The following is a 15131-nucleotide window of genomic DNA, read 5'->3' on the forward strand; positions in this document are numbered from 1 at the left end:
ATGGAATACAATGATATGGAAGTTTCAAAATTCCATATTTTATTCAGAATAGAACATAGATGACATATCAAATGTTTAAACTGAGAAAATGTATTATTTAAAGAGAAAAATTAGGTGATTTTAAATTTCATGACAGCAACACATCTCAAAAAAGTTGGGACAAGGCCATGTTTACCACTGTGAGACATCCCCTTTTCTCTTTACAACAGTCTGTAAACGTCTGGGGACTGAGGAGACAAGTTGCTCAAGTTTAGGGATAGGAATGTTAACCCATTCTTGTCTAATGTAGGATTCTAGCTGCTCAACTGTCTTAGGTCTTTTTTGTCATATCTTCCGTTTTATGATGCGCCAAATGTTTTCTATGGGTGAAAGATCTGGACTGCAGGCTAGCCAGTTCAGTACCCGGACCCTTCTTCTACACAGCCATGATGCTGTAATTGATGCAGTATGTGGTTTGGCATTGTCATGTTGGAAAATGCAAGGTCTTCCCTGAAAGAGACGTTGTCTGGATGGGAGCATATGTTGCTCTAGAACCTGGATATACCTTTCAGCATTGATGGTGTCTTTCCAGATGTGTAAGCTGCCCATGCCACACGCACTAATGCAACCCCATACCATCAGAGATGCAGGCTTCTAAACTGAGCGCTGATAACAACTTGGGTCGTCCTTCTCCTCTTTAGTCCGAATGACACGGCATCCCTGATTTCCATAAAGAACTTCAAATTTTGATTCGTCTGACCACAGAACAGTTTTCCACTTTGCCACAGTCCATTTTAAATGAGCCTTGGCCCAGAGAAGACGTTTGTGCTTCTGGATCATGTTTAGATACGGCTTCTTCTTTGAACTATAGAGTTTTAGCTGGCAACGGCAGATGGCACGGTGAATTGTGTTCACAGATAATGTTCTCTGGAAATATTCCTGAGCCCATTTTGTGATATCCAATACAGAAGCATGCCTGTATGTGATGCAGTGCCGTCTAAGGGCCCGAAGATCACGGGCACCCAGTATGGTTTTCCGGCCTTGACCCTTACGCACAGAGATTCTTCCAGATTCTCTGAATCTTTTGATGATATTATGCACTGTAGATGATGATATGTTCAAACTCTTTGCAATTTTACACTGTCGAACTCCTTTCTGATATTGCTCCACTATTTGTCGGTGCAGAATTAGGGGGATTGGTGATCCTCTTCCCATCTTTACTTCTGAGAGCCGCTGCCACTCCAAGATGCTCTTTTTATACCCAGTCATGTTAATGACCTATTGCCAGTTGACCTAATGAGTTGCAATTTGGTCCTCCAGCTGTTCCTTTTTTGTACCTTTAAGTTTTCCAGCCTCTTATTGCCCCCGTCCCAACTTTTTTGAGATGTGTTGCTGTCATGAAATTTCAAATGAGCCAATATTTGGCATGAAATTTCAAAATGTCTCACTTTCGACATTTGATATGTTGTCTATGTTCCATTGTGAATACAATATCAGTTTTTGAGATTTGTAAATTATTGCATTCCGTTTTTATGTACAATTTGTACTTTGTCCCAACTTTTTTGGAATCGGGGTTGTAGAATGTAAATTCAGCTGATGACAAATGTACAAATGGAAATGTTCTGGTAGTTCTGAAGAAGCTTCGTGGCACCGAGGATGTTGGAGAGGACATCCAGGAGATGAAGGAGGAGAGCAGGCAGATGATGAGGGAGAAAAAAGTAACGATCATAGAGTTGTTCCGGTCTCCACTTTACCGCCAGCCACTCCTCATCGCTGTCATGCTGCAGCTATCGCAGCAGTTCTCCGGCATCAACGCTGTGAGTTGACACTATGTATAATCTAAAGCAAAATCTGAATGTTTATTTGCCATATACAAGTTGTACAAAGGGTGGCATGGTGATGTAGTGGTTAGCACTGTCACCTCACAGCAAGAAGGTCCTGGGTTTGAGGCCGGCGAGGGCCTTTCTGTGTGGAGTTTGCACACACCTCATGTCTGCATGGGTTTCCTCTGGGTGCTCCGGTTTCCCCCACAGTCCAAAGACATGCAGGTTAGGCTAATCGGTGGCTCTAAATTGACCGTAGGTGTGAATGTGAGTGTGAATGGTTGTCTGTGTCTCTGTGTCAACCCTGTGATGATCTGGCGACTTGTCCAGGGTGTACCCCGCCTCTCGCCCATAGTCAGCTGGGATAGGCTCCAGCTTGCCTGTGACCCTGTAGAACAGGATAAGCGGCTACAGATAATGGATGGATGGATGGATGGAAGTTGTGCAAAAATTATTTTCATATGCAGTTATAAAGAAAAAAAACAAACAAGACAATACACACACAAAATATATCACATACACTTTGTACACTACAATACAATACCGTGCAAAAGTGCAATAAACAATATAGACTTCAAATACTGTCAGTATTGTAAAAGCACAAAAGGTGTAAGAAGTATTACTTATTGCTACTTATTAACTGAGCGCGAGTGTTTCATGGGAAAATATCAGACCGAGGTCTTGACAGAAACAAAAGTTTCCAACAAAAACTGAGCGAACGAGGCTAAGAAAGAGTTTATTATATGCCTTTATATTTCTAAGATTAAAATTATAATGATGCTGCTTTCAGTCACGTCATATTTGTAACATAGTCACGCATGCAGAATAAATGGCTAACGGTTTCAAAACTGAATTTCTGTTAGCGGTTAGCGGTTTCTAAATTCTCTTCGTTGCTCATTTCTTGAATAACTCGGTGACTTGTTTGTCTTCTGTTTCGTCTGCTTTTGATTCAGTTTTGATTTCCAATTCATTTTTTTTGTCATTTTGTTTTTGTTTTTGTTCCTTTTTTGCAACATTGAAAGCCGGGAAAATGCTGCCTGCCAAGGAACCAATCAGAGCGCATGATTTTACCGGAAGTAGCTCGTGCTACATAATAATTAACAATTGTTCGCCGAAGGTGAGGTGAATATTGATGAATAATAACTGAGACAAAGTCGAGGTTGTTATTCACTGATATTCACTGAGCCTGAGACGGATAATTGTTTTAGTATAAATACACATGTGGTTATTTAAAAACAAACAAATGTGGCATGCAAATGTAACTCACACAGACTTGTGTCACTTATCTGTGCAAGTCATACAAAATACTTTGTTTTGAAATCGATAAAATAAATCACGATTCCACCTTACCTTTGAATAGTTTTAGACCCAATTTTGCAGCATCTTTAATGCTTTTAAGAACAGCAGTCCATCCATCCATCTTCTGCTGCTTATCCGGATCCAGGTCGCGGGGGTAGCAGCCTAAGCAGAGCAGCCCAGACTTCCCTCTCCCCGGCCACCTCCACCAGCTCTTCCGGGGGAATACCTAGGCATTCCCAGGCCAGCTGAGAGATGTAATCATTCCAGCGTGTCCTGGGTCAGCCTCGGGGTCTCCTCACAGTGGAGCATGCCCAGAGAACCTCCCTTGGGAGGTGTCCAGGAGGCATCCTAACAAGGTGCCCGAACCACCTCAACTGACTCCTTTCGATGTGGAAGAGCAGCGGTTCTACTCCGAGTCTCTCCCGAATGACCCAGCTTCTCACCCTGTCTCTAAGGGAGAGCCCAGCCACCCTGTGGAGAAAACTCATTTCTACCACTTGTATCCACGATCTTATTCTTTTGGTCACTACCCACAGCTCGTGACCATTGGTGAGAGTGGGAACGTAGATGGACCAGTAAATTGAGAGCTTTGCCTTTTGGCTCAGCTCTCTCTTTACCACAACAGACCGGTTTAGCGTCCACATCACTGCGTCAGTGTCAGAACAGCAGTTTCTTTCATAATTTGTAATTCTTCTTCGCTTACGGTGACAAAGCGATTGGCTGCCATTTTGTTGAGTCACTCGAGGTGATTATTGAGAAATAGTCCGAAGCTCTTGACCAATCAGCACACGCAATTTCCTATCATCACCTCCGTATTTATCTCATCTCATCTTATCTCATTATCTCTAGCCGCTTTATCCTGTTCTACAGGGTCGCAGGTAAGCTGGAGCCTATCCCAGCTGACTACGGGTGAAAGGCGGGGTACACCCTGGACAAGTCGCCAGGTCATCACAGGGCTGACACGTAGACACAGACAACCATTCACACTCACATTCACACCTACGCTCAATTTAGAGTCACCAGTTAACCTAACCTGCATGTCTTTGGACTGTGGGGGAAACCGGAGCATCCGGAGGAAACCCACGCGAACACGGGGAGAACATGCAAACTCCACACAGAAAGGCCCTCGCCGGCCCCGGGGCTCGAACCCAGGACCTTCTTGCTGTGAGGCGACAGCGCTAACCACTACACCACCGTGCCGCCCTGATTTATTTATGAACTTATCATTCCTAATTACTTATCTCTGTGAAGAAAAATGCTAGAAGAAAGAGATTGATACTCCCTGCCTTTTTACTTACTTGAGATGAATATAACCCTTTTGATTTTACTATTTTGTAGGTTTTTTACTACTCTACTAGTATTTTCAAGAAAGCAGGAGTGTCCCAGCCGGTCTATGCAACCATTGGTGCTGGAGTTGTAAACACCGTATTCACCATAGTGTCTGTAAGTTTCATTTGCATTTCCTATATACAGTATACTGCAGGTGTAATTGAAGCCTTAGCTGAAGTTTTAAGGCTCATGTAGACTTTTGAGTTGATGATTCAGTTCAGTTGTGGATGCTATTTCAACATCACTGACTGAAGTGATTAACCGCGGTATGAACGTGATTAGCTTAATTAACCGCGGTATGAACGTGCGCATGCAACCTTTATCTGTATGTGTCTTATTGGATGCAATGTCTCACTTCTGCAGCTGTTTGTGGTAGAGCGAGCAGGACGAAGATCTTTGCACCTCATTGGGCTGATGGGAATGGCTGTGTCTGCGGTTTCCATGACCATTGCCATGGCATTGACTGTGAGTACATACTTGACGTTTTCTGTTCCTGTTATATTAATTTCCATTTACTTTTAAACCTATATTTTGTTTCCCTCCTCTTTTGATTATCACTGGGGGTGAAAAACTCATCTCATGAGAAATTGTGACAAATTTGTAAGTGATAGATAACGTCGAGTTTAATCCTTGCAGGGCAAAATATATTCGAATGTCTTTTTTTGACATATGTTAATTTATGTACTATATTAGTATAGATTCATTGCTGTTTACACTACAGTACTGAATTCTCAATTCTGTTTTGCTGGGAAGATTCATTTCTTATAACAGCAGCTCAGACAGTTGTTCCGGCTGCAAGACACATAAATCACAGCGTTATATTAATGTACTCAATCAAACACATGATTGTTTCTATCAGTAGGCATATCAGATGCTCACTGGCTGTCCTGTGAAAATTGTGCATGCAGACATTCATCTACGTTTCCAAATCTGTCATTGCTTAACTCGAATATTTTCTATCATGAATACTCTCATTAAAACGCTTATTATTTCTGCTTTCCAAAGAAATTTATCTCCTTAAGATCTGTTCAGTACTTTGGGAGTAACAGTAGGTTGAAGTCGGCATAACAGAATAAAAACTCTGCTCACGTGACATTGGCAAACTGCCAGTGCTTTTTGAGTCATGGGAAAGTGCTCAGGCTCTCTCTCTCTCTCTTCTGATCAGTTTCCGACTGAATTACTTGTGAATATCAATCAGATAACTTTTATAGGGATGTTCTCTCGCTCTCACTGTTTCTGATGAAGTATTTAGCAAAATTTTCCTTCTGGTAGTTTTGATGTTATGCTTCACAGGAGACTTTGAAGTGAGTTTTTATAGCTTTACCTACTTATTTTTTCAAATCAAACCGATTCCTGTAAATAAATAACTATTTTAGAATATGTGACGAGTCATGGAATCCACGGACACATGTCGGCCGAAACGAATCCGAGAAAATCGCAAAAGAAGCATTAATTAATTAATGCTTCTTTTGCGATTTTCTCGGATTCGTTTCGGCCAACATGTGTCCGTGGATTCCATGACTCATCACATATAACTGCAGTTGTTTTGATGAAAAATATTGAGATCTTAGTGGTCGGAATGCGAGTTTAAAAAAACAGAAGTCAGAAACGCAAGTGTCAATTTCGGTTCAATTGATTGGCATTGTTTACTGGATGTGGCTCACACAGTTTTTCGAGCTTATCCTTGAAAGCTGTGAATATTAATCGAAATAATCATTTATATTCTGTAATATAAACACTAGTAAGCCCTAATTTTGAGAAATACAAAGGTCTACAGAGCACAAACAGGGTATTAGAAGTAATAATTTATTACTTTTTTATTGACTGTACCAATTAAACATTTTAACATAATTAGCATAATTAATGATAATTAGATACTAATTTGCATAATTTGTTTTTACTAATTTTTACAATTTTGTATTCAGTACACAACCATCTATCTGACAATCTCCATGTAAATATATTGAAAAAAAAATCGTTATTTAGAAAAAAAACATTTGATCTCATTTGTTAATGAGGCCCATTTTGGACCATGTGATCCTCATACAGAATATTACAGCAGTTTTTCAATCTTTGATTTGTAATATCTCAAGAATGGATAAACATATTTTAATTCTGTAAAAAGTTTGTTGTTCTGCATTCAATTCTGAATTCAATCAGAGCCGTTTCAAGCAATTTGGATTGAATTTTCACCTGATATGCCTACTATAAATCACAGTAACTTATATAACAGATAAATACACATTATTTATGAAAGTAAAATGTTTACAGTACCAGTCAAATGTTTGAACACACTTACTGACTCATAGTAAATCATACTGTAATTGTTGATATGGTGAAGCTTTTTGTAAGGAGAGATTCATTTAGCGTTTATTGAAGGAGTCTCCAGTGTCAGCTCTTTGTAACATGGGCTGGTTTTGGAAAATACTCACCATGGTAACAGTAACTCTGTTCACGTCCTGCGATATCCCATCATCCCATCACTGATTAGTTTTCTCCACACTGTTGTTTCATATAAGATTGTATTCTGCTGTATTAGGTGACTATGACTAAAAAGACTACATATTTTTTGTTTGCAACTTTTACAAGGTAACAGATTAATACATTATTAAAGTTCACACACACAGAAGCACGCGCACATACACACTGTTTTTTCTGTAAGGAATGACTTTCATAGTTTGATTGAATTTCCATGGCTTGCCCATTTTCATCCATTCCTTTCTAGGACAAAGTCCCAGCCCTTTCATATGTCAGTATCGTCGCCATCTTTGTTTTCGTGGCCTTCTTTGAGATTGGACCTGGTCCTATTCCATGGTTTATCGTGGCTGAACTCTTTAGTCAAGGCCCCCGACCTGCTGCCATTGCTGTAGCTGGTTTCTCCAACTGGACAGCCAATTTCATAGTAGGAATGTGCTTCAAGTATGTGGAGGTATGGAGAAGTGAATATAATTATTTATGTGTGCTGTTTCTTTATTCTTGTACTGCATATTAGAAGCTTCAGAACTAACCATTTCTTTTGTTGTCTTGTTTAGCAATTGACAGGCCCGTACGTCTTCATCATCTTCACCGTGTTGTTGCTCATCTTCTTCGTCTTCACCTACCTCAAGGTGCCTGAAACTAAGGGCCGGACGTTCGATGAGATCTCAGCAGGGTTTCGGCAGAATGCAGGCTCTGGAGCAGAGACTTATGGCCCACATGATCACAACATGCTGGGTGCAGACTCACAGCTCTGAGCCCTGCATTTTCCTCCGTGTTGCCTCGGTGGCTCGCTATAAACCTCTGATAACATACTGTAACTGTATGAGTGCGGCAACACCCACTTTCAGATAGGTGTGTTTATCTATCAGCAAGATAGGAAGCCTGTGGCTGACTCCTGTTTGTGTTCTCTCTTTATTTCCTAGAAGGATGAGAGTAGCTACTCTGTGGGCCACTTGTGATTGTTTTAATATTTAACAATTGCACTATCACTGTGCAAACACTGACCGTTTGCATTCCCTGCTAAAAAGATATACACTGTGGATACACTACTGCCTCACACTATAGTTTATTTACACCGTTCATTTTATGGGCAGGAATGTACAATGATACAACAAGTCTCATTTTACAAAATATATTGAATTAAAAAAAATTAACTAATATGGGTTAAGATTGAGCCTATTAAGAAGTCAGCTATAGCAATTTCACCATGTGCAAAGTAAATCAGCAAAAAAAGTCTTAGGAAATGAAAGCATCTTGAATATCCTTGGTGCAATATCAGTGCTATTCATTCATTCATTCATTCATTCATTCATCTGTTCATCCTGAGTAAGCGCTTTATTGTGGTCAGGGTCATGCTGGATCTGAAGCATATCCCAGGAATACTGGGTCCATGTTGAGAATACATCTAGGATGGTTTTATGCACATACTAACATATTTTGGGAGATGGAAGAAAATTCCACTTTCTAACCATTTTTAATAATTTCACATTTGAATTTGTATTATTCTATTGGCATTTTTTCGTGTTTCTGTTCTTGTTTCTAGAAATAAATGTATAAAATTAGCAAAATTATGAAATTGGTAAGACATTTGTCTAAATAGAATTAATAACTACATAGACACTGTGACTAAAGTCACAGTAATTTGAGCTAGCTGACCTTCATCAACTGATGGTCAAGGAAAAGTTGCGCCCTGCCGCCCTGAGCAAAATAAAAAAAAAAACTGATTGAAAAAATCATGAAAATTGACAGAGCTATACGTGATTGAAAAAAAAAAAAAACAAGTTTTTCATGGATCATTCTGGTTCAGTGATCCAGATCAGCACCAAAAGTCATAACAATGTAATTCAGCTCAGAGGTTTTCTGCATGTGAAATTTGGTGATGATTGGTTGAAAACTTGAGGGAGAAATAGCATTCTAAATAATGTTATGAGAATAATAATAAGAAGAGAGAAAGTAGAAAGATCTTGAGTGAGAGTAACAATTTGTGCCAGTGCTGCTAGCGCAAATTAAATAATACAATATTTAATATACTGTATGCCACAAACAAACAAAAACAAATACATACATACACACCCATATTTAAGCCATTTTATTTGTTTTATTTTTTTGCAGTTCCATCAAAACTCTGTGCGTTCCCAATCCCTGAAATATCTGTCGTGAGTGTACGGTATGTTTAAAATGACAGCCTACTGTCATTTTATTTACTTTTTACTCCTGACAGTAGCCTCAGGGGCAGTAGAGAATACATTATACCATTGGTGTGAGCCAGGTAACTCTACACATTAAAATGTGATGTACACGTACCTTGAAACCTGATTTATTCATGAGCAGGTTGTTAAAAGCCATCAAGACCAGCTTATAGCACGATATGCCAAAAACTGTGCTACTGGGCTTTTCTGTTTTTTTATCCCCCGCTGGCCAAAAGGCCCAAAGGGGGATTATGTCATGGCGATTTCTGTCCATCCCTCCCTCCCGGGAAGGGTGCTTACTTTCTGAAATCAACTCCTCTCACAACTTTTGGAGGACTTTCATGAAACTTAGCAGGATTCTTTGTTATATGTAGGTAATATGCATATTGCAATTTCGTTAAATTTGGTCACATTTTCCCAGAGTTACAGCCCTTGATTAACAAAATTATACTTTGACAATTTCATGAGTGTGTTTTCCTTCTGAAATCAACTCCTCTCACAATTTGTGGAGGAATTTCACGAAACTTGGCAGAAGGCCTTGTTATATGTCAGTAGTACGCATATTGTTATTTTGTTCAATTCAGTCGCATTTTACCAGAGTTGTGGCCCTTGATTAACAACCTCGTACTTTCACAATTTCATGAAGGTGTCTTTGCCTTCTGACATCAACTCCTCTGACAATTTTTGGACGAATTTCTTGAAGCTTGGCAAAAGGCCTTGTTATATGACAGTAATATGCATATTGCCATTTCATTTAGTTTGTGAAACTTTTACCAGCGTTTTGACCCTTGATTAAATAACTTGTATTTTGACAATTTCATGAGGGTGTACGTTCTTCTGAAATCAACTCCTCTCACAATTTGTGGAGGAATTTCGCCAAACTTGGCAAAAGGCTTTGTTATATGAGAGTTATACACATATTGAAATTTCGTTTAATTTGGGAAAATTTTACCAGAGTTATGTCCTTGATTATTGACAAACTTGTACTTTGGCAAGTTCATCAAGGTGTGCTTGCTTTCTGAGATCAACTTCCTTCAAAATTTTTATCCCCTGCTGGCCAAAAGGCCCGAAGGGGGATTATGTCGTGGTGATGTCTGTCCGTCCATCCCGGGAAGGGTGCACACCTTCTGAAATCAACTCCTCTTACAATTTTTGGAGGAATTTCATGAAACTTGGCAGGATTCTTTGTTATATGTCAGTAATGCACACTGCAACTTCATTCAATTCAGTCACATTTTACCAGAGTTATGGCATAGTTGCCAGCAGGGGATATTGTTTTCTCAGAGCACTCTTGTTCTTTTTTGTACAACTTCGCCCCTCTTTCATCATGCATTGAGTAAAGTGCTGACAATTTTGCTCTAGCTACTGTGTGACTGAGAATATTTCTCAAACATGTTGCTGAAACCGTGAACACACTGAGCTTCACCTAGTCTATGAATTCCTTTTGCATTTATTGAATTCTGATCAAGCAGAATGATGCCGACTTTGACATGGAGGCTCTGCTTAATGAATTTAAATTGTCACGTTATGTGACATGACACTTGAAAGCGCTCTGTACATTTGGTAAACCTTATGACAAGGTTAAAGGATGGGTTCTAAATGCTACAAATCTACACAGGCCACTGAGAAGCTGAAGTCTCTCTCTCTCTTTGCTTTGCATTTTTATTATTTTTCCCCCCTCATTTGGATCAGTCACCTTTTGCTTCATGAGTATTTCATTTTACTGTAGTTTGATTATACTGCTCCCCCCCAGGATTCTATATTCAGAAGAATAATCCCATTTAACTGACGTAAATGTTCAACACATTTAATATACTAAATATATTGTCATAAATCTATATACATATACAGTATATATTTTATTAGAAATATGCATTTATTCCCTGTGATATACAACCCCGATTCCAAAAAAGTTGGGACAAAGTACAAATTGTAAATAAAAACGGAATGCAATCATTTACAAATCTCAAAAACTGATATTGTATTCACAATAGAACATAGACAACATATCAAATGTCAAAAGTGAGACATTTTGAAATTTCATGCCAAATATTGGCTCATTTGAAATTTCATGACAGCAACACATCTCAAAAAAGTTGGGACGGGGGCAATAAGAGGCTGGAAAAGTTAAAGGTACAAAAAAGCAGGGCTTTGAACCGGTTCAAGGAACGAAAACCAGGAACTTTTTCTATTTCACATGGAACAGAAACGAAACCAGAAACTTTATTATTTTTATGTTCCAGAACAGAAACGCTTATTAAAAATAATGGTAACCGGTTAATACCGGTTTTTATTTCGTTCCTCAAAGTTTCTGTAGCCTACAAATAAAAAAGTCATTCTTCTCCTGCGCAAGTTTCTATGACCCGCTGGGGTTCACTTCCTGTGTGACGGTCGCTGACTGAATGGAGAGAGCGGGAAGGTGGACTACTGTCACGTCTCCATGTGATAATAAGTGCATTACTGAGTGTCTGAGCAAAGAAGAGCCTGAACGTTGCAACCTCCCTATTGGCTGTTTGTAAAAATTTATCAATTGTTGCCCTTCCCACGGGAATCATTGCGGACTCGAGAGACGAGACCTGACGAGTTAGTCCGTTGGTCGCAGAACAAAATGTCTGGACACAAATCGGGTTTTCAGAAAAGGAAAGAAAAACGGAGGGTCAAAAATATAAAAAAGGAGGCAGAAAATGCAAAACGAGTTTTAAGGTAGGACAAATGGTTACTTTTTAAGGCAGCCCGCTGTGACTGCAGGCTTTCAGTTGTGTCATTGAATGGTTACTTTTCTGAGGCAGCCCGCCGTGGCTGCCTGCAGGCTGATTTATTATAGCCCATTTAGTTAAAATAGTTGATATAAAATGTTTATAGTTATAGTTATGTGATGGTTGTCCTGATTTAGACTGGGTTTTTTTTTTGGGGGGGGGGTTGTTGCGCGATGTTGCACCCGGGTCCAGATTAGGGCAGAACCGGCCCTGGCTACATTTCAGGTGTAGTTTGTTTTATGTATGTATGTACTTGCATAGATGTGTACTTGGTCTTCCAATATGGCGCCTAACAAAATCTCGCGGCGCGGTGACGTCATGCGGTAGCCCTCTATAGGGCCTGACGAGCCTTTGGTAACACACTAAACGAATTATCTTTCATTTTTGGCACTTTTTCTGTTTGTGTAGATGGGAAGACATACTGAGAATCCAAATCGCCAACATTTGAAATAATAATTGTTTTGAATTATTTTTTGTCTTATTTAATGAAGGTTGTAATAGAATTAGCCTACATTTGGCTTGAGCTGGATGAGACAGAGACATAATTTTATAGCCATTTGTTAAACAGCTGACAGGGAACGTAATTAAACGTTCCGGGAACGAAATTTTTTTGTTCTAACTGGTTCGGGAACGTCTATTTAATGGTGGAACCCCAAACTGGAAACGTTAAAATTCCGTTTCTGTTCGGAACGAACCAATAGGAAAAAAATTCTGGTTCAAAGCCCTGCAAAAAAGGAACAGCTGGAGGACCAAACTGCAACTTATTAGGTCAATTGGCAATAGGTAATTAACATGACTAGGTATAAAAAGAGCATCTTGGAGTGGCAGCTGCTCTCAGAAGTAAAGATGGGAAGAGGATCACCAATCCCCCTAATTCTGCACCGACAAATAGTGGAGCAATATCAGAAAGGAGTTCCACAGTGTAAAATTGCAAAGAGTTTGAACATATTATCATCTACAGTGCATAATATCATCAAAAGATTCAGAGAATCTGGAAGAATCTCTGTGCGCAAGGGTCAAGGCCGGAAAACCATACTGGGTGCCCGTGATCTTCGGGCCCTTAGACGGCACTGCATCACATACAGGCATGCTTCTGTATTGGATATCACAAAATGGGCTCAGGAATATTTCCAGAGAACATTATCTGTGAACACAATTCACCGTGCCATCCGCCGTTGCCAGCTAAAACTCTATAGTTCAAAGAAGAAGCCGTATCTAAACATGATCCAGAAGCGCAGACGTCTTCTCTGGGCCAAGGCTCATTTAAAATGGACTGTGGCAAAGTGGAAAACTGTTCTGTGGTCAGACGAATCAAAATTTGAAGTTCTTTATGGAAATCAGGGACGCCGGGTCATTTGGACTAAAGAGGAGAAGGATGACCCAAGTTATCAGCGCTCAGTTCAGAAGCCTGCATCTCTGATGGTATGGGGTTGCATTAGTGCGTGTGGCATGGGCAGCTTACACATCTGGAAAGACACCATCAATACTGAAAGGTATATCCAGGTTCTAGAGCAACATATGCTCCCATCTAGACGACGTCTCTTTCAGGGAAGACCTTGCATTTTCCAACATGACAATGCCAAACCACATACTGCATCAATTACAGCATCATGGCTGCGTAGAAGAAGGGTCCGGGTACTGAACTGGCCAGCCTGCAGTCCAGATCTTTCACCCATAGAAAACATTTGGCGCATCATAAAACGGAAGATACGACAAAAAAGACCTAAGACAGTTGAGCAACTAGAATCCTACATTAGACAAGAATGGGTTAACATTCCTATCCCTAAACTTGAGCAACTTGTCTCCTCAGTTCCCAGACGTTTACAGACTGTTGTAAAGAGAAAAGGGGATGTCTCACAGTGGTAAACATGGCCTTGTCCCAACTCTTTTGAGATGTGTTGTTGTCATGAAATTTAAAATCACCTAATTTTTCTCTTTAAATGATACATTTTCTCAGTTTAAACATTTGATATGTCATCTATGTTCTATTCTGAATAAAATATGGAATTTTGAAACTTCCACATTGTTGCATTCCGTTTTTATTTACAATTTGTACTTTGTCCCAACTTTTTTGGAATCGGGGTTGTAATTGTTTATTTATTGCACATTAGTCATCATCACTGTATGCCTCTCGAGATGTTTAAGCACAACCTTGTGCTTCATGGTATGTTTCCATATTTCAGATAAATACGTCATATTTATTTCTGGATATTTTATGTGCTTTGATTATTGAAGTTGCCCTATGAAAGTGTTAGAATACATTGCACAAACTATCAAATATTCAGCACTGTTAAAACAGTGCTTAAAGAAATTAGTATTTAAAAAATAAGCACACTAAATACTGTATATGTACAGACTATTGAAGGATATAGGAGCAGGTTTATGAAATTTAAAAATGTGCCTATATACAGGAAAACCACAGTCCCGATAGATCTTCATTTTTTGTAAAATATGCTTTGAAAAAATCAATAAAAATTAAATTTAAAAACAGCACTGTGTCTATCTTATTCTCTGTTAGTGTATTACACATCACGCACAGTAATGTTAACAATCTCATCAACACTTGTATTAAACTGATAGTGTTTTTAATAATGCACCCAATAAGTTAAATTAAGAAGACATGAATTAAACAATGTTTAATCTGGAATAAATATGAACCCATCTCATCTCATCTCATTATCTCTAGCTGCTTTATCCTTCTACAGGGTCGCAAGCAAGCTGGAGCCTATCCCAGCTGACTACGGGCGAAAGGCAGGGTACACCCTGGACAAGTCGCCAGGTCATCACAGGGCTGACACATAGACACAGACAACCATTCACACTCACATTCACACCTACGGTCAATTTAGAGTCACCAGTTAACCTAACCTGCATGTCTTTGGACTGTGGGGGAAACCGGAGCACCCGGAGGAAACCCACGCGGACACGGGGAGAACATGCAAACTCCGCACAGAAAGGCCCTCGCCGGCCACGGGGCTCGAACCCAGACCTTCTTGTAAATATGAACCCACATTGCATTAATTAACAATGTAATTCAGGTATAGCAGGGCATCTCGTAAACTGGGGTAGTTATTTAGACACATGTTTATCACTAGATTAGATTAGATTAGATTAGATTAGATTAGATTAGATTAGATTAGATTAGATTAGATTAGATTAGATAAAACTTTATTGATCCCTTTGGGTGGGTTCCCTCAGGGAAATTAAGGACTATGTACTAATTATATACTGTAATGCATGTAATATAAAATATGCAAAGTTAGTTCAAGTCATATTTA

The 15131-nt window shown here is 39.4% G+C and overlaps 1 protein-coding gene across 2 annotated transcripts in view; it reads left to right on the plus strand.

Annotated features, from left to right (window-relative positions):
• Positions 1 to 7922, plus strand: part of slc2a1a (solute carrier family 2 member 1a) — a 74671-nt gene extending 66749 nt beyond the window's left edge. For both annotated transcript variants that reach the window (XM_060936965.1, XM_060936966.1), the window contains exons 6-10: positions 1609 to 1796; positions 4440 to 4544; positions 4794 to 4895; positions 7156 to 7359; positions 7463 to 7922. In XM_060936965.1, the coding sequence (XP_060792948.1) occupies positions 1609 to 1796; positions 4440 to 4544; positions 4794 to 4895; positions 7156 to 7359; positions 7463 to 7663 (800 nt within the window). In that variant the 3' untranslated portion in view covers positions 7664 to 7922. The remainder of the gene's footprint in view (positions 1 to 1608; positions 1797 to 4439; positions 4545 to 4793; positions 4896 to 7155; positions 7360 to 7462) is intronic.
• Positions 7923 to 15131: the final 7209 nt, after the last annotated feature.

Source organism: Neoarius graeffei, chromosome 13 (genome assembly GCF_027579695.1).
Source record: "Neoarius graeffei isolate fNeoGra1 chromosome 13, fNeoGra1.pri, whole genome shotgun sequence".
Taxonomy (NCBI): domain Eukaryota; kingdom Metazoa; phylum Chordata; class Actinopteri; order Siluriformes; family Ariidae; genus Neoarius; species Neoarius graeffei.